We start from the raw sequence: 26,861 nt of genomic DNA on the forward strand, positions 1-26,861 counted from the left end.
TAGTTTTTGTAATTTTGTGTGTTTTTTAAATGTCTATATAGTTTTTATTTCAGTTTTAGTTATTTTAGTACATCAAGTTAAACTACATTAAAATGTTTCCTTCACAATTAGCAGAAATAAAATAAATGTTATTTAATTGATTTAAAATATATCAAATCTATTTTATTTTATTTCAGTTAAAGGATCTTTTTTTATGCTTATTTATTGTTTTAGTTAACTATAATAACCCAGATTTTAGCATCTTTGATTTTTGAAGCATCTTCAGTGTCACAGGATCCTTCAGAAATCATTCTAATATGCTGATTTGCTGCATTTCAGATTATTATTATGTTGAAAACAGTTGTGCTGCATCATATTTTGGAGCCAGTTTTTCAGGATTCTTTGATGAATAGCATGCATTTATTTGAAACAGAAATCCTTAACTGTCACTTTTGATCAATTTTAAAAAGTGGCGCATACACGCACCTGATCTGCATGCCTTTCCGGCAGGAGCACAGGTCCTTACGGAGCAGGATGCTGTTCACCGAGGTGGATCCGATGAGGTAGAACAGCTGTCTTATGACCTGACCCTGCAGCTGCGGCTCCATGCCCTGCTGAGCCATGCTGGTGTGGAACGAGCCGAGCTGCTGCAGGATGGAGCTCACGCTGAACGCCTCACCCTCGCTGAGGTCCCCGTCATCATCGAACATGCTATTCGAGCGCTTACGGAAACCGGTGGGCTTCATGCTGGAGATTCCCTGGAGGCTTTCGTGCTCCAACATCCCGGTGACTGAACAGAGAGTGGATTGTTTAACAAGAAGGACAGAAGAAATCTACGTTGTATAAACGTATCAACTTCATCCATACTGATCATGGGAAACAGCGCGTCCTCCATCACACTGATGAACTGATGGTAGATGTTGATGGCGAGGTCGCTGAGAATCTGCCGGTGCTCTGACAGGTCGAAGTTCATCAGGCAGTTCTTGGTCTGACGAGGCGTGTTGTGCTTCATGAACTCCTGTTGATGGAGGAAAAACAAGGAATCTCATTAGTTGGTTTCAGGCATTGAGACAAGACAATAAGATACCCTTTGAAATCAGGTGTTGATGTATTAATAATAATGCGCTTTAGGAAATGGAAAATACAGAAACTACATACAATACAATAAATACAGTGAAACAAATGTTGTACGCTTTATTTTATCTTTAAAGGGGCTATATGCGTTTTTCTGAAATTTAAACTCGCGACTGACGCTCTCATTTTCTGCTCGCTCTCGCAGCGGTGGTGACGCCACATCCGCAGACAGCGCGGGAAAAAACGACCCGCCAGAAAATAGGAAAAATAGGATACAGGCTTATAGGTGCACCCACTGTGAGCGGACAAGGTGTCAGTATGCTCATCAGGAGATGTTTGAGTCATAAATGGTTAAATAAAAAGGCTATTGTTACGTTTATTTTGGGGAAAAAGTTGCATATAGCCCCTTTAATAGCGAAGGAGAAAGACACAGAAAAAGGCTTTACCTCGTCCCCGCTGTACTGTTTGAGACAGTTGAGGAAGTGATATGTGTTGGAGAGCCAGAAGGACAGAACTTCAAAATTCTCCTGGTTGCCCTGAAATCATAGTCATCATCATCATTAAGGAAACTCTAATGTCAGAGGATTCTGTAGAGCGTTGATCGTTTTCAGATGTGATCGTGTGTTAAAAAGTGGTCAAATACATGCAATTTGCTAGTTCAGTGATTTGGTGATGTATTTTGGTCATGCCAGTTTTGTAAGACTTGCATTAGTTTGCTCAAATTTAAGACATAATGCAACGTGTGTTAGTAATTCATATTTCGGCATAAAGACTAAATAAAATAATTAAGCATGTTTTTACAACTATTACATTTTTGCATTGTCATTAAAAAATAGATAAAACTTCCCCACGAATTCTCATATATATATATATACAAAGATCAGGCATAACATTATGTCCGGTGAGAGGTGAAGTGAATAACACTGATGATCTCTTCATCACGGCTCCTGTTAGTGGGTGGGATATATTAGGCAGCAAGTGAACATTTTGTCCTCAAAGTTTATGTGTTAGAAGCAGGAAAAATTGGCAAGTGTAAATATTTGAGCGAGTTTGACAAGGGCCAAACTGTAATGGCTAGACGACTGGGTCAGAGCATCTCCAAAACTGCAGCTCTTGTGGGGTGTTCCCGGTCTGCAGTGGTCAGTCTCTATCAAAAGTGCTCAGAGGAAGGAACAGTGGAGAACCGGCCACAGGGTCATGGGCGGCCGAGGCTCATTGATGCACGTGTGGAGTGAAGGCTGGCCCGTGTGGTCCGATCAAACAGACGAGCTACTGGAGCTCAAATTGCTCAAGAAGTTAATGCTGGTTCTGATAGAAAGGTGTCAGAATACACAGAGCATCTCAGTTTGTTGTGTATGGGGCGGCATAGCCGCAGACCAGTCAGGGTGCCCATGCTGACCCCTGTCCACCGCCCAAAGAGCCAACAGTGGCCCGTGAGCATCAGAACTGGACCACGGAGCAATGGAAGAAGGTGGCCTGGTCTGATGAATCCTTGGGGAACACATGGCACCAGGTGCACTATGGGAAGAAGGCGTGGCGGCGGAGGCAGTGATGCTTTGGGCAATGTTCTGCCGGGAAACCTTGGGTCCTCCATCCATGTGGATGTTACTTTGACATGTACCACCTACCTAAGCATTGATGAGACCATGTCCAGCCTTTCATGGAAACGGTATTCCCTGGTGGCTGTGGCTCTTTCAGCAGATAATGCTCCTGACACAAAGCACAAATGCTTCAGGAATGGTTTGAGGAGCACAACAACGAGTTTGAGGCGTTGACTTGACCTCCAAATTCCTCAGATCTCAATCCAATCGAGCATCTGTGGGATGTGCTGAACAAACAAGTCCGTTCCACCTCACAACTTACAGGACAATAATGACCTTTACATGATCTTTACAGATTCCTGACATTAACTCCGGTTTTGCATATCGGCCACATATATGTTTAGAGGGCAGTCCAGCTTACCGCAATGACCTCTTTTATGGCTGTAATGATGCCGTGCATGAGAGACTTGAGCTTGTTTCCATCGTTGAGGTAATCGGCGTGTCTCACACACATGAAGAGGAGATGTGCAGCCAGACCAGGGATCATTTGCACACCCACACCGCGCGGTTTCAGCTCTGCAGAATACAAATCACTGGTTAAGTTATGAGCAATGATTTTACACTAGCTTTGCATTATAGATTTACCGAGTATGAGCGTCCGGAACAGCTTGCTTTCATCCTCCTTCTTGTACTCCAACATGCCCAAGTAGTCTTTGGGCACGGGCGGTCCTGCTTTCTGATTGGCTGATGAGAACACGAAACATGCAGAGGATGAGACCGGATTGGCTAAATGTGAAATCAGGTAAATGGAGAGAGTTTTACCTGTCACATGCGTTTGAAGAGCTTTGATTTGGTCTTGAAGTCGCTTGATCAATCTGTCCTTCATGTCTAACTGCTCCTCAAAGTCCTGAATCAAGAAGACAATCATCTCAACACATCAGATTAAGATTGACAGGTCGATTTTTTGGTCTGCAAAAGACTTGAATGTCCTTCAGGGGGAACGGTGGCACTGTCTACATTTTAAATAAATGCATAAATAAATAAATCCACATATTCATGCATAAATAATAATATAAATAAATAAAATATTTTATAAATAATACAATAATAACATAAATAAAAAGAGAACGATTATTAATATTATTAATGTGTGCATTTCCTTTGCATTTCTCCAACCGTTTTTAATATATTATAATATTATTGTATTGTTTTTGAGGGGTTTATTTATTTATTTATGCATGCATGCTTTGGAAAAAGCTAAAAATTAATGCATGCAAATTCAAAATGCAATCATGAGCATGACCTTTCACACACACACACACACACACACCATATTCTCCGCTGTGAGGTGTGACGTCTCCTGTCGGAGTTTGTTCTTGGCTTCGCTCTCTGAGAGCTGAGCTTTCTGTAGCTGCTCGTTCTCCTCCTGGAGGTCAGCCATCTGTCTCTCCATCTCTTCTCTTCTTCTCTCGCTCTCTGTGATCTTCTCCTCCAGGTGTCTATGAACAGAAGCACAACACCTGCTCCTTCAGCCGTGGGCCGCAGTCTGTAGTGTAAATATGGTTTGAGGGTAATGAACGCCTCACCTGCGCTGGGATTGCTCCTCTTCAACCGTGAGCTGAATCTCACTTGATAACTCCTTTATTTTTGCTGCCACAGAAAATTGAAGTTGTAAAGAAGTGCCAACAGATGAAGCATGTTCATATTTGGGCCTACCACAACTGAATAAAACTAAACAGATATCATTTTTAATGTAACAGTATTTATTCATATATTTACAGTGCCTCTATTATACGTTTTCAAAGAATACGTCTCCTACAATAGGTTTACATGCATCAAAGATTAAAAAAAAAAACACTTCAAACTCCTCGTTTCTGAGAGCTTACTCTGCTCTGATTGGTCAGATGGCTCAGTCTGTTGTGATTGGTCTACTCTGCTCTGATTGGTCAGATGGCTCAGTCTGTTGTGATTGGTCTACTCTGCTCAGATTGGTCAGACGGCTCAGTCTGTTGTGATTGGTCTACTCTGCTCTGATTGGTCAGATGGCTCAGTCTGTTGTGATTGGTCTACTCTGCTCTGATTGGTCAGACGGCCCAGTATGTTGTGATTGGTCTACTCTGCTCAGATTGGTCAGACGGCCCAGTCTGTTGTGATTGGTCTACTCTGCTCAGATTGGTCAGACGGCCCAGTCTGTTGTGATTGGTCTACTCTGCTCAGATTGGTCAGATGGCCCAGTCTGTTGTGATTGGTCTACTCTGCTCAGATTGGTCAGACGGCCCAGTCTGTTGTGATTGGTCTACTCTGCTCAGATTGGTCAGATGGCTCAGTCTGTTGTGATTGGTCTACTCTGCTCTGATTGGTCAGACGGCTCAGTCTGTTGTGATTGGTCTACTCTGCTCTGATTGGTCAGATGGCTCAGTCTGTTGTGATTGGTCTACTCTGCTCTGATTGGTCAGACGGCCCAGTCTGTTGTGATTGGTCTAGTCTGCTCTGATTGGTCAGACGGCCCAGTCTGTTGTGATTAGTCTACTCTGCTCTGATTGGTCAGATGGCTCAGTCTGTTGTGATTGGTCTACTCTGCTCTGATTGGTCAGACGGCCCAGTCTGTTGTGATTGGTCTACTCTGCTCTGATTGGTCAGATGGCTCAGTCTGTTGTGATTGGTCTACTCTGCTCTGATTGGTCAGATGGCTCAGTCTGTTGTGATTAGTCTACTCTGCTCTGATTGGTCAGATGGCTCAGTCTGTTGTGATTGGTCTACTCTGCTCAGATTGGTCAGACGGCTCAGTCTGTTGTGATTGGTCTACTCTGCTCAGATTGGTCAGATGGCTCAGTCTGTTGTGATTGGTCTACTCTGCTCAGATTGGTCAGATGGCTCAGTCTGTTGTGATTGGTGTAGTCTGCTCTGATTGGTCAGATGGCCAAGTCTGTTGTGATTGGTCTACTCTGCTCTGATTGGTCAGACGGCCCAGTCTGTTGTGATTGGTCTACTCTGCTCAGATTGGTCAGATGGCTCAGTCTGTTGTGATTGGTCTACTCTGCTCAGATTGGTCAGATGGCTCAGTCTGTTGTGATTGGTGTAGTCTGCTCTGATTGGTCAGATGGCCAAGTCTGTTGTGATTGGTCTACTCTGCTCTGATTGGTCAGACGGCCCAGTCTGTTGTGATTGGTCTACTCTGCTCAGATTGGTCAGATGGCTCAGTCTGTTGTGATTGGTCTACTCTGCTCTGATTGGTCAGACGGCTCAGTCTGTTGTGATTGGTTGACCGCTTATAGCACGTGTTGGACTCAAAACGTGCATTATCATATCTGAATTTCAGCTCAGAGGTTTCCTCAGTGCTTGATTCACAGTGATAGAAACAGTAACAATCTGTCAGTTTGCCTGTATCAATCCGATCGTGAGTGCAGCAAAGTGGATTTGCCTTTGCAGCGCAGAAAACAGCATTTTCTGACATGTCGACAACACGTACCAAACTCTTCCAGGCCTCACCTACAACTCCAGTGTTTGAGGGCGGGTCAAAGTGGACGTTGTTCACAGGCATTATGCAAATTTGTTACAAACCAACGTAGGTTTGTTCAGGAAGTAAGACTGGAATCACTGACAACTTGTTTCAGGCAGTCGGTTCTTTCTTTTAGGGCAAAATAACACTTTGCAGACCTTTTACATTCACAAACAGCTATAATACACTACATCAAATGTAATATCCAAAAAGAATAATAGAGGCACTTGAGTGTAAGATCATATCCTGTTGCCCAGATCTGTCCAAAATATTTTTGCATGCATAAAAGCTAGTCCATTTCAAATGTGGTTGGCTCACCGCTCATCTCAGCGCTCTGATCTTGTAACTGTGTCTCAAGCTCGTGCTTGTGGCGGTTCAGTTCTGACACCTGCTGCTTCAGTTCTGGAATCACCTGCACACAGGAAGTCACCATCATCACCAGGTGAGTCTAAAATATGACTATAAACAAACATACAAGCTACATAAATGCACTCTACCATGTTCTCAGCAGCGAGGCGGGCCACTTCCTGCCCGATGCTTTGGTTGACGTTACTTTTCTCCTGGAAGAGAGCTTGAAGCTGCTCGTTCTCTTTGTTTAAATGTTCGTTTTTGAAGACCAGAGTTTCCATTTGACTCTCATACGTTTCTTTCTGCTCCCGCAGCTGAGTTTCCATCACCCTGAGAGAGAAGGACAGTAAATTTGCACGTTTGATGATATATCTAATTTGTTCATCAAATTGAAAACCCTTTAGAGGTCATACTTTGCAGCTTTCTCTACGCCGTCAAAAGCAGTGAGAAGATCAGCTCCGTCATCGTTATCTGAGGCTTCTTTACTTAGCCTAGAGTAAAAGAGACAATCTGAATCAAGCTAATCCAGATGACAATCAGCGCTGACAATCCCAATACTCTGACGCACCTCTGGATGAGATCTGGCTCTGCAGTGTTACCGAGCAGCTGCTTCATGATTAAACTCATCTTAGCTGAGGGCATAACAATGCATAAAGACAGCTCAGCGGTTTATAGTTTTAAATGTATTGCTCATTGTTTTATAGTGTGTTTTATACCTCTGGCTTGAAGACTTTGAGCTCTCGTGGTTTTATCAGCTTCAGCTCGTTGCATCTGGAGGCTGTTGATTTCTTTCCGTAAATCTGGTATGATCTTCAAATGTAAAAAAAAAAACACAAAAAAAACCTTTACATTAAGGTCCATATTAAAGGGGTGATGAATTGAGAAATCAACTTTCCTTTGAGCCTTTGTGACATTGTGATATAAGAATATCCTGTAAGTTTCAGAGCTGAAAACTTCCTTGTTAGTCAGAGAAAAGCTTTTATAGACACCAGGCCCAGAAAACGAGAGATCTCAGAATATGTTGACCACTGACGTAGTAGGACGCAGAAGCACTGGCTCAAGCCCCGCCCACTGACTCGTGGAGCTAAACGGGTCGAGCAATAAACATGCCGGTTCCAGCTCACGTGCGTAAAAGACATTGCATTTGTTCGCTTCCTTTCACCACGGAATCGATTGTAAACAAGATAAGAGGTCGAGACTGGATTTGCAGACATATTGAGATTAAAACACAATGCTGTGCTTCTATATCGGATCCGACAGAAATGGTGCAACACACTTATGTGAGTAAAACATGTTTTTATATGTGTTAGTATTGCATTGTTACAGATCGTTTGATATCTATTGATTTAATACCTTAGCACGCGGTCACAGGCTGGAGAAGCTGTTATTGGTTCATTCGGGATCAGACTCGGACTTGTAACGCCAGCTCACAAAACCGAAAGTCCCAGGGCTATGTGTTTTTCAGACGGGCTATCACGCGCGCGTGTGTGTGTGTGTCTGTGTACAGTTTGCCAGTTCATGACACCTTTAATAACCACTGTGTAAAGGCTTGTTTACACCAAGAACGATAACTATAAAGACAACTATAACAATAAATATATTAGCTTCCACTGTTATGTTCTCTGCACCATCAAATGCTCTAGCTCTTAACCTCATCCTTCCCTTGGGTAAAAAAAAACTAACAAAAGAAAAATTATGAGTGTTCATCAGAGTGGTCCTAGACCTTAGGACTTTCGTCACACTTGAACCATGAATACACACAAAACATTTACTGAATTTGAGGAGTTTTGTGGTTTAAAATAAAAAAAGTAACAAATCCTTCCCTCACGGGTCAATTTGACCCCCATAGGAATGAATGGAATGCTTCAGTACACATAGACAAACCTAACAAATGCTAAAAATTCTAACAAAAAATGCTAAAACTTTACCACAAAATGACTTTATAATGTCTACATGTGTATCTGAATGCATACTGAAGTGAACTGACTTTAGAAATATCATGTTGTATAAAAAAAAATTTCCATAAGAGGTCGGCAAAGACACCCAATGTGAGATATTTTGAGCTGAATTAAAAGGGTTATGCTAGCCTGACGTCGTCATCCTCAATTCTAGTCAGAATATGAGTCTGATCTGCTCCATTGGGCTGTGATTATGGGGTGTTTCAACCGAACCAGGAAAGAAAATGCACTCAATTGGATAGACCTACAATCAATCAGAGCAACGGAGAAAGTGACGTATGTTGAGCGACGCATAGTTGTCAACAGAACTGCACGCACGCTGGAAGAAGTAGAAGAAGAAGACGAGTGTAAATTATCTTTGACGGTGTTTTAAAAAGAATTGAAGGATACACAGAGTACTTACCAACACCATCATCATGTTTGAGAGAAAATAGTAAAGGTGAACGCATATACGAACAAGTTCTCCATTTAGTGAACGAATTCAACCCGAGCACTCTTTGGTGACGTGATGATTACGTTACTGTTGATCATCTGTCCATCATCGTATAAAGCCCGCCCTGATGATTTGATTGGTCCTAACAGCTCTGGTTTGAGCATAGTTGCTCCACAACAGATCAAGTCCAGAGCGAACTTCCCGACCTCAAATGTTGTGGGCGGGGCTATGTTCGGCTGGCATCCAGGCTAGGGTTATGCATGAAATTGTGAGTAGTAATTTATTTAAGTTGAAAGAATGTGAAGTATAAGAATAAGAAATATATTATTTATTGATAAAATCTAATAATTCAAAGGTAAATAAAATAAAAAAAATACCACAAAATCTCCAAAATATTGCATTAAAAAATAGAAAAAATATTATTAAAATTAAATTAAATAAGCTTTCTGGACAAAAAAAGTATAATTTTGTGGCTTAGGGTCATTTTGACCCGTGAGGGAAGGATTTGTTCCAAAGTGACATGTCGAGTCGAGTTGATTCTAAATTGGTGGTCAATGTTTTTATCGTTTATCAGCTTGAAAAAAAACCTTATAGTTATTGTACTTGGTTAACACTACATTTGCAGAAAGGAAAACTAGTGCTTCCAAACTGGGAAAAGAAGAACGTTTTAAATGAAGAATTTCAGGTTTTAGGCTAAAAAATCTGCAGAAACGATAAATAAGTAAACACACAAATAAATAAATATGTATAAACCACATATATAAATACATAAACCGCATAGTATAAATATATAAATAATCAAATGTAAATAATGTATACTGTATGATAAATGTAAATAATAAAATATATAATAAATCTAAAAATATTTATAAGGAGATAAAGCACACAATTAAAACTTTACATTTTGTATTTCCCTCAACATTTTTGCATTTCCCCAACCATTTGATTTATATTATTTTTGCATTTATAGCCATTGATTGATTTAATTAATTATTTGTATATTTCCTCACACATTTGATTATTTATGTAGGTTTTATTTTTTAAGGTTTCATCCTCAATATTAGGCGTTGGTTTACTGTAAATGCCTTGGAAGCAGTTTATACCTAAAACAGCCGTTTATACCTGAAAAATGGGGGGCAAAGAGAAAGGAAGAGTGCGGTGCAATGGACACGATTTTGCCTCAAAGAGGTGAATTGAGTGTCTTGCGCGAGTGATTTAATTTGGTGCTTTTTGTGCATTCACACGTTTGAAGCAAATTTGCATCTGACGCCCGAGTTGAAAAATCTGAACTTTGGTGTCTGTTCGCGCCTAGTTAACCAATCAGGAGCCTGCTTGCTGCTGTCACATGGTGAAGTGACGTGATAAACGAGGGCAGGCCCGTCCAGAGTCACTCATTCAACATGGAGGAACGACTGATATTGGCAGTGAGCAGTCATACAGAGCTATTTCGCTTCAAACGCTCGCTTTATACACGCGAGTGGATTCAAAGTGTTCAAGCGTCCAACTAGATGCGATAGAAGCGGATTTGACGCTCAATTTGCGTTGGGTGTGAACGCAGCCTAACAGGTGTGACCGACCTTGACGTGTTTGGTGAGCTGCAGCAGTTGTTCTTGCAGTTCTGCATTGACCTTCATGTCGTCCTCCACTTGCGTCTGGAGTCTGATTCGCTCCTCTCTCAGTCTACGGCTTTCCTCTTTCAGTGCTACGATCTCTTTGTCCGAGTCTTCCCTCTGGAGTTCCCCGTTGTGCTCCGCCACCCTGACAGAACAGAGAACGGACCACTTTTATGGTGCTTATTTCGTGTTTGAAACGAGAAAATGATTTTTGGGGGAACTATCCCATTAAGAAAGAGCTCTCACTTCCTGAGCCTCTCCTCTCTTTCCAGATCTTCCTTCAGTTTTCTCTTTACATCCTCAAATTGACCTGGAAAACAAATGTTTCGTAAGTTACAGTCACATACTCTTCATTATCACCGTTTTAAAATCAGTTCACACTCTTTACCTTGCATCTGCAGGGTCGTGTCTTTCAGTTTCTGCTCCACAGCTTTATTCACCTGAACAAGTTTGTCTTTATCATTCTGAAGCTGAGCGATTGCCTTTGAGAAGAGAACAAAGTGAACACGCTCATAATTATATTCAATATTGTCTCAATGCTACAGCGATATTGTACAAATCACTCTATTACCTGCTTGGCCTCTTCTGTTTTCGTTCTCGCCCTCTCCTCTAAAGCTGCCGTCTCATTGGTCAGCTTTCCAAGCTCCGCCTCCAGAGCGTGAATCTTTTCTAGTCCTTGAGCACGTGCATTAGACAAACTGGTGAGTCTTTCCATGAGGCCACGGTTCTCTTTATTCTGGAGGAAGAGAGAGAGAGGGCTTGCATTTCAGATACACTGCACTATTTTTTTATTCAATGAGCTAATTTGTACATTTGATCAGCAGTGTTAGTATTTATTAATATTTTAAATTAGCGGGGGTTTTTTTATATTTTTGTTTTTCATTTTATTTTGTTGTATGTGCTTTTGTCATTTTTATATATTTTTATTTAAGCTTTAATTTATTTCAGTATTAGTTATTTTAATTTTAGTAAATGTAATACTTCATCTTCAAATCATTTATTTCAGTTAGTTGCCTAGAGAACATTTCTAACGTTCATTTAAGCTTTTTACATTTTAATTTTTCTAACATTTATATTTTATCAAATTAATTGAATTATGAATTAGCTTTTATTTTTATATTTTCAGTTTATATTTTAAAAACTGATTTTTTTTATTTAATTTTTTTTCGTTTGGTTATGCGTTTGTCATTTTCATTACACATATATATATTTTTATTTTATTTTATTTTTTATATATATATATTTCTATTCAACTTTAATTTATTTCAGTATGTCATTTTAATTTTGGTTCATTTATTTTATTTTATTTTATTTGTTTTATGCATTTGTATTTTATTTTATAAAATATAAATATTAGCCATTTTAGTCACATTAATCATTTAATATAATGTATTTAATATAAATATTATTATAAATATTTAATGACACATATTTAATATTATACATATTTAATATAATTTATTTCATATAATATATATAAATATTAGTAATTTTAGTAAATTTAATATTGAATATAATTTATTTAATTTATATTTTATTTAAGAAAATATTAATATTTTAAATAAGCTCTTAATTTTATATTTTCAAGTTTTCAATTTAATTTTAGTTTAACTTTTAGTAATTTTATGTGCTTTTATCACTTTCATTATAGTAATTTTTTTCCGGTTCAGCTTTAATTAACTTTTTTATATACAAGTTTTTTTTAATAAAATATTTATATTTTATTTGATCAATTATCAGTATGTGTTTTCCCTGGAAATCAGACCTGCGACCTTGGCAGAGTCAAGCTTTACCAGTCGAGCTACACAAGTCACATGCTTTAAACATTCTCAGACATAATATAAAAACAATAACCAAAAACCAATCAGTAACTATAGCGACAAACACAGGAAACACTAGAATGTTGAAACGGTGTCAAAATAAGAGTCCCTGAATACACATGAACGCAACTATCTGTGACACAAATATAAATAAGATAAAATGGAGACCAAATAGAGACTTTGGTTTAAAGTCCCAGTGAACCGGAAGTTGCAACCGACTTTATTTCAGTGATTTGACGTATTTCCGAGAGAAGCGGAATACTAAATGAGCAGAACAGAGGGCGTGGTTTGTTTTTTCCTCCCTGTGACCTGATTGGATGTAGAAACGTAGGCGTTTCATTCAAAAAACGCACCTCCTCGCCATCTCTGTTTATTAGCTCGCGGGCAGTTGGATGGGCGTGTTTAATGATGGCATGTCGGTGTCGAAGCCCAAGCCGTCATACAGACGTCATCAAAAAAGGCCTACCAATGTAGAGGGGAGGAGCATTTTCAGATTTTGATTAAAGATTACGAAGCCAAATAATTTTTTGATGCGGATTGACTTGCACGGATGGATTGTTCACCACAAAACTAGCAATTTGCGCTAACAAAGTAAATATGATCAATTTTGATTTCACGAGGACTTTAAGTCTCTAGAAAAAAGAGCCCCGTGATCTCCCATCAGAGTTTCAAAAAAGATCTAGATTTACCAAGATACCAAACTCAATCTCAATATAAACATTTCTCAGCAAATGATCTGAGCTGCTCTCCACATTCATTGTATCGCTCTATATACTTATTGTACATCAACTGCTGACCCGTTTGTGTTCATTTTCCTTCATACAAAAGAATTTTATGAGAAATATCTGAGACCGTTACTTATTTGAAATCTCCATTAAGTCTCCCTGAGATATGAACAAGCATCCTTGAGCAAAAAGCTTTCTATGTTGTGTGATCGTACCTGCTCTTCCACTTTCTTGCGCAGCTGCTGGACTCTGTAGGACAGCTGCACGTTGATGACCAGCCGTCGCATTGTCTGAAAGCGCCGGCGCACCAGCCAAGCTCGAGCGTACTTCTGCAGAACCAGAGCCTTGTGCTCCGCCACCATCTACAACAAGGACATAAGATCAAATGTGTGACCTGCATGGTCAAAGACGCGTCAACAAATGAAGAGACAGGAGGCTTTGCCTTTCTGTAGCGTCTGCGGGCCATCCATCCTCTAATGTAGGCCTGTATGATGACTGCAGCCCTCAGGACGAGCTGGTAAATCTTCCGGACCAGATGCCCACGACAGTGTCTCTGAATCACCACAGCGGCCCAGCCCTGCTTCAGCGCCAGAGCGGTCACGGTGCGCCTGCCGAAGAGAAGAAGGTTTCATTTGTGTGATCATCCTAACTATAATGTTCTCCAAAAGTAGCATATAATGAAAAGTTCTGTGCTATTTTTTAACTGTCTATGTACAGACAATTCAACAACACAACAGAGCAATGCTTCACACTGGCTATATTAAGCATCTTGTTGTATTTTAATATGACACACATCATGGCTTGACATGTCTATAAGTGCCTTCTTTTCTGAGAAACGGATTTGAAAATGGATCGGACTGAGCGCTGCAACACACTTGTAGCCAATCAGCAGTAGGGGGCGTGTCCACTCATGATGGGGGAGGAGTGAAAGTGAGCCAATCAGCAGTAGGGGGCGTGTCCAATCATGATGGGGGAGGAGTGAAAGTGAGCCAATCAGCAGTAGGGGGCGTGTCCATTCATGATGGGGAGGAGTAAGAGTGAGCCAATCAGCAGTAGGGGGCGTGTCCACTCATGATGGGGGAGGAGTAAGAGTGAGCCAAACAGCAGTAGGGGGCGTGTCCACTCATGATGGGGGAGGAGTAAGAGTGAGCCAATCAGCAGTAGGGGGTGTGTCCACTCATGATGGGGGAGGAGTGAAAGTGAGCCAATCAGCAGTAGGGGGCGTGTCCACTCATGATTGGGGAGGAGTGAAAGTGAGCCAATCAGCAGTAGGGGGCGTGTCCACTCATGATGGGGAGGAGTAAGAGTGAGCCAATCAGCAGTAGGGGGCGTGTCCACTCATGATGGGGGAGGAGTAAGAGTGAGCCAATCAGCAATAGGGGGCGTGTCCACTCATGATGGGGGAGGAGTAAGAGTGAGCCAATCAGCAGTAGGGGGCGTGTCCACTCATGATGGGGAGGAGTAAGAGTGAGCCAATCAGCAGTAGGGGGTGTGTCCACTCATGATGGGGGAGGAGTAAGAGTGAGCCAATCAGCAGTAGGGGGCGTGTCCACTCATGATGGGGAGGAGTAAGAGTGAGCCAATCAGCAGTAGGGGGCGTGTCCACTCATGATGGGGAGGAGTAAGAGTGAGCCAATCAGCAGTAGGGGGCGTGTCCACTCATGATGGGGAGGAGTAAGAGTGAGCCAATCAGCAGTAGGGGGCGTGTCCACTCATGATGGGGGAGGAGTGAAAGTGAGCCAATCAGCAGTAGGGGGCGTGTCCACTCATGATGGGGGAGGAGTGAAAGTGAGCCAATCAGCAGTAGGGGGCGTGTCCACTCATGATGGGGAGGAGTAAGAGTGAGCCAATCAGCAGTAGGGGGCGTGTCCACTCATGATGGGGAGGAGTAAGAGTGAGCCAATCAGCAGTAGGGGGTGTGTCCACTCATGATGGGGGAGGAGTAAGAGTGAGCCAATCAGCAGTAGGGGGCGTGTCCAGTTTTGATGGAGGAGGAGAGAAAGTGAGCCAATCAGCATTAGTTGGCATTTCCACTCATGATGGGGGAGGAGTGAGAGTGAGCCAATCAGCAGTAGGGGGGGATGTCACTCTTGATAGGGGAAAAGAGGAGGCTTGTTTGAGATGCGCCTTGCCTCACCTGAAATTCAGCCGAGTCTAGGCGGCTGCAGTGAGGGGAGGAGTGAAAAAAGTGCAGGCAAGCCGGACAGCTTTCTCTTCTCGTAGTGCATCAGACACCTGCGAGATCAAAAGGCGGATATCGCGGGATTCACACTCGTGCGCTTTGTTGCTGATAAACTGGATGTAATTTAAGTTCTGTTACTTTTATATGAAAATAAATATTATGAACAAGACACCCAAAGTTTTTGTTATTTATTTCCATTCGAAAGACGTGTTTATCAATCATTTTTACTTTAATTAGGCCTACATACATGTTTATATATATATATATTTTTATAAATATGACAACAATCACATAACCCACAGAGATATGGCCTTTGTTAGAGAGTTTGGGAATATTCACACATAAAAACATGATCTCAGAGTTTTAAAATCAAACATTAAAAAAAAAGAACCATACATCACGGTTGTTTAAACCAATAAGCATTAAGCTGTGTCGTCAGCAAGCCGTTTCCCATCATGCTTTTGCTCCGCGCAGTCGGTGGAGAGCAAATGCGCTCAACTGCAGAACCCGACACATCCGCCTTTCGCTCGCGAGAGTTTTTTGACATACGTCAGCATGGCATCAGAGCAAGGCGGACCGTCCTCGGACACTTTTCTAACCGGAATGCATCTCGCGCTGATCACTGATGATCGGTTCTGCGCAGATTTCGCTCATCTCAAACAAGCCTAGAGAGCCAATCAGCAGTAGGGGGCGTGTCCACTCATGATGGGGAGGAGAGACTGAGCCAATCAGCAGTAGGGGGCGTGTCCACTCATGATGGGGAGGAGAGACTGAGCCAATCAGTAGTAGGGGGCGTGTCCACTCATGATGGGGAGGAGAGACTGAGCCAATCAGCAGTAGGGGGCGTGTCCACTCATGATGGGGAAGAGAGACTGAGCCAATCAGCAGTAGGGGCGTGTCCACTCATGATACGGGAGGAGAGATCGAACCAAATAGCAGTAGGGGGTGTGTTCACTCGTGATAAGGGAGGAGCGAGTGTAGGGGGCGTATCTATTCATGATGGGGGAGGAGAGAGTGAGCCAATCAGCAGTAGGGGGTATGTCCACTCATGATGGGGAGGCGGGCAAGGAGAGCCAATCAGCAGTAGGGGAAGTGTCCACTCATGATGGGGGAGGAGTGAGAGTGAGCCAATCAGCAGTATGGGTCTTCTTCCCTCATGATGGGGGAAAAGAGAGAGCCAATCAGCAGTAGGGGGTGTGTCCACTCATGATGGGGAGGAGAGAGAGACTGAGCCAATCAGCAGTAGGGGGCGTGTCCACTCATGATGGGGAGGAGAGAGAGTGAGCCAATCAGCAGTAGGGGGCGTGTCCACTCATGATGGGGAGGAGAGAGAGACTGAGCCAATCAGCAGTAGGGGGCGTGTCCACTCATGATGGGGAGGAGAGAGAGTGAGCCAATCAGCAGTAGGGGGCGTGTCCACTCATGATGGGGAGGAGAGAGAGTGAGCCAATCACCAGTAGGGGGCGTGTCCACTCATGATGGGGAGGAGAGACTGAGCCAATCAGCAGTAGGGACGTGTCCACTCATGATAGCAGAGGAGGAATCGAACCAAACATCAGTAGGGGGTGTGTTCACTCGTGATGAGGGAGGAGCGAGTGTAGGGGGCGTATCTATTCATGATGGGGAGTAGAGAGTGAACCAATCAGCAGTAGGGGGTGTGTCCACTCATGATGGGGAGGCGGACAAGGAGAGCCAATCAGCAGTAGGGGGCGTGTCCACTCATGATGGGGGAGGAGAGAGAGTGAGCCAATCAGCAGTAGCGGGAAAAAGAAGGGTTATGATCAGGCAAAAGCTTTAGGACCCACGATAATATTAGGAAAGCTTTCCAGCACTCGAGAGACCTAAGCCGGAAGGCTGAAAACAGATGCTGAGGGTGTGTCTGCTCCATACGCGGGTAACATTGTTTTTGCTATGTTTCATAGAACCAAGATATGCTGTTGTTGTAATGTTAGAGCGATAGCAACAGGACAGTTTTGAGTGTCATTGTTTGTCTGGAGCTAATGTGCTGCGACTAATAACGACATAAGCTTTAAGAAGGTCAAGTTAAATCACAGTTTTGAATCGCTAGTGCTCTGGAAACACCCACCTGATCTGTTTCTTTCCCCGCACGTACTGTTGTATAGTGATGGCAGCTTGTCTCATGTGCAGGAACCTGCGTCTCTGCCTCCAGCCCCTCGCGTGCTTCTGAATGGTCACGCAAGCCGCACGAAGATGATCCAGACGCAGCTTCTCCAGGTACGCCACCTGTCCCGCCCGGAAGAAGATCTTAGTCCGACCAAACTTGTACTGGTTGGAATCCTGTAATGCACCAAAAATGACTTTTTTCAGAACATGGTTGAAGAACACAAGCTCTCAGATGCACCACAGTGCAGTTCACTTACAGGAATGAGTTTCTGCAGAACCGTCCTGCAAGTCTGCTTCTTCTCTCCCAGCTTCAGCTCTGACTGGCTCATCAAGATACTGTAACGGCTGTAAAACTCGATATATGTCCACCTGTAAGGATAGACAGAGAGGATGAGAACTCTATAGAAAAGAGACAGACATTGCTCGTCTAGACCAAGAAGCTGCTCTGTGGCATTGGTTGGATCTTCTGATGTGTTTTTGTCTTGAGATTTGGTTGGATTTTTCCCTTTTACATTTTTGTTGTATTATAATATGCATAATTCTCACATTTCACACAAATATCATAAGGAGAAAAAACAAGAAATAATATTTTTCAAAATTATTCAAATGATGACTGATTACTTTTACAATAATTTTTTTTTTAAATACTACATTTTTTTCCCACATTACATTCATTTTTTGTGTATAAACAATCAAATAAATATTATAGCATTTATTATTTTGAAAAAAAATTGTTTTCACTTTAATTTTAGTTTAAGTTTTAGTAAGTACGTTATGTGCTTTTGTCATTCTTATTAGTTTTTCATATTTCTATGTATTTTTCATTTATTTTTAATTCTGTTTTACCAAAAAATGTATGTGCTTGTTATTTTTGTCTCTTTTTTTTAAATGTTTCTATTTAGATTTCATTTTATTAAGTAATTTTGATATGTGCTTTTGTATTAATGTATTGTATTAATTTTGTAAGTTTTATTAGTTTTTAATTAAACATTTTCAGAATACAAAGATTTTTTAAATACTACATGAATTTTTTTACATTACAATATTTTTTACATAGTATAGTATAGTATATCAAGCACATAATTTATTGTATTACAACTTTGAACTAGTTTTTGTTTTTATATTTTCAGTTTTCATTGTAATTTTAGTTTAAGTTTTAGTCATTTTGTTATGTGCTTTTGACATTTTTATTCGTTTTTTATATTTCTATGTAGTTTTCTTTTATTTTTAATTCAGTTTGACTACATTTGTTATGTGATTTGTCATTTTTAAAAACATTTCTATTTAGATTTAATGTATTTTTATTTAAGTTTTAGTCATTTTGTTATGTGCTTTTGTCATTTTTATTAGTTTTTAATATTTCTATTTAGCCTTAATTTATTTTTATTTCAGCTTGAGTTTTAGTAATTTTAGTACTTCAACCTATAACTATTTTATTTCAGTTAGTAGCCAAGTATTTCATTTAATTTCAGCTTTATTTTGAATAAATGTAAATTCTTTTATAGTTTTACTTAATGATGAAAATGAAAAATGATATCCTTCCCTAGATATATCACTATAGATATGCCTTCCTAAATATTTCTGTTTTGTGTCATTCAGTCATGTGATAACATACATATGAAGATTACAGAGTTAAAAAGGCCACATAGTGATGTTTTGATGGTGCTTTGAGAGTTTAGACTAAAGTAAAACTTGTGAGATGGTAGAAGATATCTGAGAGCTTCACATATAAGTTCTGCCAATTCACACTGAACTCCGACAGACGCCAGCAGACTCTGACAAAACCCGACAAAGTGTCTGTTGCCGTCTGCTGGTGCGGTGTGAATTGGCCTTAACTTGAGTAAGTGATTGGGATGCTGGTCACCTGGATGGGTAACTCTGGGCACTGATGCGGATGGTCTCCAGCACACCACAGGCCCTCAGCTGCTGCACCACACGCTTGGAGTCGTACCTGAGCAAACACACACACACACACACACACACACACACACACACACACAGTTTCATTTACTAGTATATACAAATAACAGCAAGTCCCAAATAAAATAATTCAGGCCTGTCACTTACTCAAATGGCAGCTTCTCCTCATTGGGTTTAATACAGCGCACATAATGAGGTGTGGTAGCGTTCAGCGTCTCCATTAACAGGTACAAGGAACTTCGAAACTGTGATCAGACAGCAGATAAAGATGTTACATATCCTGTACAGAATTAATTGACTAAGTTTATGAGTATTTATGATCACACTGTGTTTGTGCAAATAATCACTACAATTAAAGTTTATAGATTGGATCTAAACAGCGATCTTTGCTGCTCTCACATGCTGTATTTCAATGTAAGCAAACATGGCTGAGCACAGGACTCTTTTCGCAAGTTACGTTATTACACCAGTTGGTGGCGACAAGTTTCTGTCTTCATGGCTTTTTTATACTCACTAATTCACCAATATATACACTGACAAGCCAAAAAAAGTTGGAGCTGTTTGGATTTAAATAGGCAAATGCTTAAGAGTCTATGATTCGGTCATTATTGCAGTGATTATTATGTTTCTAGCATGTTACATGTTTGGCAACAGTTCTTCTAACCCTCCTTGATGGAGTGTGTAGCTTCTCATTTCTTAGGCCCTGTTTACATCTGGTATTAAGATGCATTTTAGTGGATCGGATCACAAGTGGACGACGCTAAATACAGGTGTAAACGGGTCTAAAACGTTTTGAGCTTGTCCACTTTCGACTACTTCCAGAGGTAGCAGAAAACGCACTCGACCGGATTGCTTTTGTTTTGTAAACGCTCATGTGGCGTAAATTGACCGTCTACTCTCCTCCTACCGACCTAATGCGTGAACATTATGGGAAGCGCGCTAGACAGACGGGATTTAAACTTTGTCGGCTGGAGACCCAAGTTTTGTTTGAAGACGAAAAACGTACCAAGCACAATGTTCTCTCACCATTACTGATTTCTAACACACACTCACAGCGTTCGGCTGGTCTTGTGAACAGTGTTGCCAACTATTTTCCAAGGAAAGCAGCTAAAGCCTGCTCAAAAAGTCGCTAAATGTCGCTAGATGACGTTGTGCGTCAATTAGCATATCCGTGACGTCACCAAGTCGTCCTTGCGTTCTGCCTGCCTAATGTGCTTTTTCTCCTAATCCGCTCACAAACTGTATTTTAAACTAATATAATACAGCCAACTGTCCAATAAATATGTTCTCATTTCCTATATCTTTTTGTCATACAAAAGAATGAGTATGATATAGTGAATTACAAAATTTTTATATGTGTAAAATAATCTGAATTGAGAGGTCAGAAGCTGGATGAACTAAAGCTCCGTGATAGTGAGTAATATAAGTGATAAACACAAGAGAAGAATGGAAATCATAACAGTTAAAACTAAATTCTTTAAATATAAAACGAAGGAAGCAAATAAGTGATAAATCCGTGGCAACACTGTGTGTTCATGTGTAGCTCGCTCATTCACGTCTGTCAGCTGCTGTGTGTGTTCAACGGCATGCGCTGCTGCTCCTCTCAGCCATTCACTGAACAGGTTAGACGCAGAGAGAGGTGTGACGGCAGGGAGAAAACAAGGCCTCGCGCTCGCAGGACAGCACTGGCAACATTTGTAAAGTAGCTGACGTTTGTCCAAAAAGTCGCTAGAATTGTCGCTAGTCGCTTTTTTGAAAAGTTGCTAAAGGGGTCTGAAAAGTTGCTAAATACAGCGACAAAGTCGCTAAGTTGGCAACACTACTTGTGACTGTCATAGCAGAAACAAAAGCTGATGCTCTTCGTATGTTTTTCCATCGTCTCCGGTCGCGTTCATATGTAAATTGAGTGAGCTTATTTCATCCATTAGATCAAAAGATCTGAAAAAGCCCATAGACCCTCTCCTCAGAAATCAGGACAGAAGTGATTGAAAGTGGACAAAAGAGACACCAAATGTAAACGGGAATGTGTCTCCCTTGTCTACTTGTGATCCGATCGACCAAAACGCATCTTAATACCAGCTGTAAACAGGGCCTTAAACAACCATGTAAACAAAAATGAAGAATCATTTTCACACATGAATCGACACCTCTGATGGTGCGTTCACACCGGACGCGAATGGCGCGTTTTTCGCGAGTGATTTACATGTTAAGTCAATGCAAAGAAGCGAATAGACATTCTGCGGTGCGATTCGCGCGAATGACACGCCCCGAATTGAGCATTTGACGATTAATTGAAAAATCTGAACTTTGGCGGATATTCGTGCCGCGTTAACCAATCAGGAGCTTGCTCTAGTAGTGACAACAATGAGGAGAAAATCTGGTTTATATTAATCATATATTAATATCTGGTTCAGACAAGTGTGCATATGATTATCACTGTGATGACATTAAATGACATGAAACACAACCCAGTCTCTCAAATTATAGATTCATGAGACCAAAGATCGCCCGTTACATATACACAAGACGAATTATAGCTCGAGACACCACAGAGACATCAGAGCCAGCGGCAGATGGCAGAAGGACTGGCCGAGGAAAGGTTGCCCTCGCTGGGGTTAACGAGCGCGGAGCGCCGCTGATCCACTGGAGCTCACAACTCCGAAAACGCCAGATACAATTTTCAAATAGGCGCTCTTTTTATAAATAAACCACAAATTTGAGCTTTAAACAACTACATTATCGCCTGAAAAAGTCTTAAAACTCTGTTTTGTCACACACAATAACAGTAGCATTTTAACAAAAAAGACGTGTAAACACAGCCCATGTCAGCCATTTCTCAATGAGACGAGCCGGCTGGCAGAAGCCCCTCCCATGACGCAAATTCGCATCTGTTGTGAAGTGAATGTCACGCGCGAATGAAGCGAGTAAACTCATAATGTTCAAGAGTCCAACTTCGCGCAAATTATTTGCGTCATTCGCGTCCGGTGTGAGCCGCTACATGAGTCCCATTTATTGAAAGTCTTTGGGATGTCCTGGAGGAGACTTTACAGAGTGCTGGACTCTTGCATTGGCAATACGCAAAAATGTATGCATCTCTTGATGAAAATAACATCACAACATTTATTTCCATCAAGAGGTGCATCAATTACACACTCCATCAATGAGGGTTAGAAGAACTGTTGCCAAATATGCTAGAAACATAATAATCACTGCAATAATGATCCAATCATTGACTCTTAAGCATTTGCCTGTTTAAATCCAAACAGAGACTTTTTTTTTGGCCGGGTGGTGTATGTATGTATATATATATATATATATATATCTTATTCAGTAAATTAAAATCTTTGAAAACCTGTTAATCAGGTTATCATCACTAGACTAGTATTGTCTGTGATTTTGTACCTTGTCTCCTACGGTGGTTCTCAGCTGCTTGTTTGAAGCTTTGACTCTGGCTTGTGCTGGTTTAACTTTGATCATTTTGTGGACAGAATTTGGTTCCTCCTCTTTAAAAAAATCTGCCAAGAGAGCAAACTAACAGCATAGAAATGAGATACACAACATTATAATGACATTGAACTCACAGACTCATTCTTCAAAGACCATATTAGGTTGATACCTGACTAGTGCGCATGATGTCGACCAACTCTTCATAAAGCTGGTCTCTGTTCTTCTCCAAAAAACCTTTACACTGGTATTCTACCTAAAGAAAACCGTTTCAGTTCTTTAATGCACCATTTTCACTTTATTTTTGATATAAGACAATATAGAGAAGTAATAGTCTCTCACCTTATCAGCGAAATGCTGGATCAGAAAAGAGTCATTAGACATACGAGGCTTCTCAAACAGCGAATTTGAATCTAGAAAATTGTACAGCTTTTGCAGCCAGTTTTTATCAGTGCCCTGTGGGAACTGTGAGAGAACATTCAATTAGTAAGTTATCAGAGAAATCAATGACATTAAATAGACAGCAAATGGAAACTTTGTATGAAATCGAGTTTGGAATTGGAATTTCATTATCGCATTTGACAATTTGTGTCTTAACCAGGTAATTTTTCTGTCCTTGATATACTATAAAAAATAACAGCCAATCAGATGCTAATATTCAGCTGTGTGCAACCAATGAGGTTTCAGCGTGGGCGGGGCTACCCAGCAAGTCGCATCCAAAATATACAGTAAATGGCCACTTTCTTGTAGCGTGCCGTGATTTAAGCTGGTTTAGGGCAGAAAACTTTCACAGCAGTGTTATTCTCACCAGACACTCCTCATCCAAAAGGTCCAGGACGCCCATCTTAGCCTCGATGAGATCAATAACGGGCTGATTGTCGTAGAAATCGATCAGCGTCCATGGAATGTCCTCTTTCATGTACTCCTCCTGCTCCAGTTTAAACACGTGCTGATGGGATGATAAGGATCAGTGATGTGTTTTCATGAATAGTTCCACTTTAAATCAAATCATATTTCTTGCAAAAGCCAATCAAAAGGAACGCACCAGGTTGAACTGCTGTTGCAGCTTCTCGTTGGCGTAGTTAATGCAGAACTGCTCGAAACTGTTAACGTCAAAGGTCTCAAATCTAGAGGAAGCCGAAAGACAGAACTTTAGAAAAATGCTACCCTAATGGACCCTTTGTTTTTAGACTGTGGTGACACAGATTTCCACAGTTGTTAACATTGTAACTGTACATCTAGCAAAGTATTTTTTTTTAATGCACATTTATAACACTATACTTTGTGTTATATTGCCTATGCATTAAAGTAACCATGAAATCAAAATAGACAATGCTTGATGCATGGAATATTGCAGTATTCATTATAAAGGATTTATCCGTGCACATCATTTTTTTACATTCATGTGCCTCATAATCTTTAATCAAAATATCTTCCCCTAACACTTACAGTGACATCTCTTTTCTTCTCTGATGATGCTTTTACTGTCATGAGGGCGGGGCAACCTGTCACTCACATGAGATCGACCAATAGCAAACCACAGCCATCCAATCAATTACCCATGGACAGAAACCAAGCCCTGTTCTAATTTTGTTCTTGTTCAAGAAACCGTTTTACTCGTATATTCGTCACAACGTTTCATGCCAACTTAAAAATGACAGAAAACTGCTTCTTCGTGAGGGACATCACATCATGAATTTATCAGAATCTCTCCAATTTCTGTTCCTCTTTTGTAAAATCATAGAAACTAGGGATGCTCATTACGCTTAATTTTCCCGACCGACAACCGCCGCTCATTATCCGATTATTAACCGTTAACTGGTAAGATTATAATACTGAATTGGCATTAAATAAATATACAATTGAAGAGTGTCTGTAACCCGTTAAATAGACACTTTTTTTCCAAGGGTTTATTTTACTGTGCAAACTGCAGCATACAGAACAGATCAACAACAACATCAGAACCTGCACATTTTCACGCACCTGCAGCGTTTCTGACAATTGACAACAGAGAAAAACAGAATAAAATATAAATAAAAAGCATAAAATAAATAGGCCTACACTAAATATTTTTCACTTAAATAATTAACAAATTAAGATGACAAAACAAAACACTGCATCTGTTTGAAGCTTTGAAGAACCGGAATAGTTTTTTTTCCCCTTCAAATTAAGTTGTTTTCATCATATAAAAATAGCAGGCCTACCTCAATCCACACCTTGACTGTTTTGTTTTTTTTTTTTTTAAGTACCATGTCTAAGTGGTGCAGGGGTGCGACGGAAGTGGGGGTGCTGCAAAGGATTTCAAAGGATCGCAAATGCAATGCAAATTTTTGTTCATTTTATTAATTGAATAATTTATTTGTAATAAACATTTTAAGTGGCCCATTAAAAAGTATTATTTATATGTTGATTTATGATTTTAAAACAGAGGTCATATTGTGACTGTTGCGGTGTGTGCGTAGAAAGAGCGGTAATACTTCCTCCAGTGGAGAGCGTCTTTCTGAAGATCCCGTTAATTTCTGAAGCTCATTCGGCTCAGCACCGCGCGCTCAACCCAGAACTCCCTTTGTGACATGCTGGATCAAATATAGGCCTATCTGAAATAAATAGTAAGGGCTGCCCCTGACTAAAGTTTTTTTATTTTCTAGTTGTTCATTTAAGCCGTTGTTCACGCTGCGCAGCCGCCTCCATGTCATTGTTATATATATCTGTTATAGGCTATTTGCTTATTATTTATTAAATCCGGGCAATTTGGTAGATAAAACATAGATTAAAATTAAGATACAATTTACACACAACGAAATTCAATTTTAAGAAAGGCTTTCAACAAAACCAAGCTTATTGAAGTGTTATTGAACTTATTGAAGACCCCCGTCTTCTGACATTATGCATCTTATGTGTCCTGTTGACTTTTCAACGTAAATGAAATTAAAAAATAACATTATAATATTTAAACTGAAACTAATTACGTGTTTTAATGGCTACATGTATAGTAGGCTAAAGTACTGAGAAATTTCATGTAGGAGCGGGATTGAGCGCACGTCATTTTACCGCTGAGCAATTCATGAGTGAAGCTCCGCTTTGCTTTGCTCACATGGTCTGGTAAGGTAGGCAGGTTTTTTGCATTAATTTTTATTTCCTGTCGCTGTGCAAGCTTGTTTATTGTATATGACTGTGTAAACCTTTTATTTAAAGGTTTAATGTAGTCAAATGCAGTCCATGCTGTTTAAACGAGTGTTCTCACCGATATATTTATAGACTCGATATTGTTTCTTTTAAAAATGTGGTGACCATGCAGCAAAAAAAAACAATAAACCTTTTAACTGATAGTATTAATCGGTCAAAATCAGGGCTCTGAACCGGTTCAAGGAACGAAAACGAAAACCGGAAACGAACGAAATTTTAAGAGGAACAAAAACGGAAACAAAATCAAAATCAATTTGAATCGTTCTGAACAGAAACGATAATTTGAAATGACCATTAACCGGTTAATAACGTTATTTTATCGTTCTCTTTAATATTTTAATTTGGCAGTGACCAATCATGAATAGAGTAGTCCAGCATGTGACGTTGACATCAAGCGTGAGTGAAATGCCCACGCACCATCATCTATGAATCTACCGTCAGTGCAGAGCGCGCATTTTCATGCCTCAAGTACATTTCTTTCCCCGCTGAGGTCTACAATGAAATCGCAGGTATTGGAGGACATTATTTTCGTACGTTTAAATAAGCAGTACAGACTTTAAGCTCAAACAGACAGCTAGTTTATGGATTTTGTTTAAGCCTGTCCAAGTCTACTAGCATCTATCAAACATTTTTCCTATAGTCTTTCAGATTGCCAATACAGGACAGGTCAATGTTTTCTATATAGACGGTTGATGCTTCGTATTAAATGATATGTTATATTGCATTAAATTATCAAGCTTTATTAGCTGACTGAATTTGATTATGTGATGCAAGGACGTGTTGCGCAGTGTTTGCTTTGAAATTAGCAGTTGACGGTGCATTAAAAGAGCAATGGTTATCCAGTTTATTTATTCTTTATTCATGCAATTTTTAAAACAAGTCGTGTTGAAAAAAAGTTATGTACAAAGAATGTTATCACTCTTCTGAAAATAATTAGGCATAAGAGCCACTTTCGATTGTCTAACGCTCCATTAAAACAGGTCAATATTTGTCCCGCTGTTTATGCTTTGTAATT

At 40.4% G+C, this 26,861-nt stretch overlaps 1 protein-coding gene across 1 annotated transcript in view; it reads right to left on the bottom strand.

The window, feature by feature from the left end:
- myo5c (myosin VC) overlaps positions 1-26,861 on the bottom strand; it is a gene marked incomplete at its 5' end in the record, with an annotated part of 38,496 nt that overhangs the window by 3,384 nt on the left and 8,251 nt on the right. The window contains 28 exons of the mRNA XM_079809095.1: positions 466-769; positions 847-997; positions 1,500-1,589; positions 3,016-3,170; positions 3,240-3,338; positions 3,417-3,501; positions 3,925-4,093; positions 4,181-4,244; positions 6,412-6,505; positions 6,591-6,771; positions 6,855-6,932; positions 7,010-7,073; positions 7,158-7,251; positions 10,410-10,590; positions 10,692-10,755; positions 10,834-10,927; positions 11,017-11,181; positions 13,206-13,352; positions 13,433-13,598; positions 17,259-17,470; positions 17,554-17,665; positions 19,161-19,247; positions 19,364-19,461; positions 22,619-22,747; positions 22,833-22,916; positions 23,003-23,125; positions 23,469-23,609; positions 23,706-23,787. Of these exons, the coding sequence (XP_079665221.1) occupies positions 466-769; positions 847-997; positions 1,500-1,589; positions 3,016-3,170; positions 3,240-3,338; positions 3,417-3,501; positions 3,925-4,093; positions 4,181-4,244; positions 6,412-6,505; positions 6,591-6,771; positions 6,855-6,932; positions 7,010-7,073; positions 7,158-7,251; positions 10,410-10,590; positions 10,692-10,755; positions 10,834-10,927; positions 11,017-11,181; positions 13,206-13,352; positions 13,433-13,598; positions 17,259-17,470; positions 17,554-17,665; positions 19,161-19,247; positions 19,364-19,461; positions 22,619-22,747; positions 22,833-22,916; positions 23,003-23,125; positions 23,469-23,609; positions 23,706-23,787 (3,513 nt within the window). The remainder of the gene's footprint in view (positions 1-465; positions 770-846; positions 998-1,499; positions 1,590-3,015; positions 3,171-3,239; positions 3,339-3,416; positions 3,502-3,924; positions 4,094-4,180; positions 4,245-6,411; positions 6,506-6,590; positions 6,772-6,854; positions 6,933-7,009; positions 7,074-7,157; positions 7,252-10,409; positions 10,591-10,691; positions 10,756-10,833; positions 10,928-11,016; positions 11,182-13,205; positions 13,353-13,432; positions 13,599-17,258; positions 17,471-17,553; positions 17,666-19,160; positions 19,248-19,363; positions 19,462-22,618; positions 22,748-22,832; positions 22,917-23,002; positions 23,126-23,468; positions 23,610-23,705; positions 23,788-26,861) is intronic.

This window comes from Gobio gobio, assembly GCF_949357685.1.
Source record: "Gobio gobio genome assembly, chromosome: 25".
NCBI classification, from domain to species: domain Eukaryota; kingdom Metazoa; phylum Chordata; class Actinopteri; order Cypriniformes; family Gobionidae; genus Gobio; species Gobio gobio.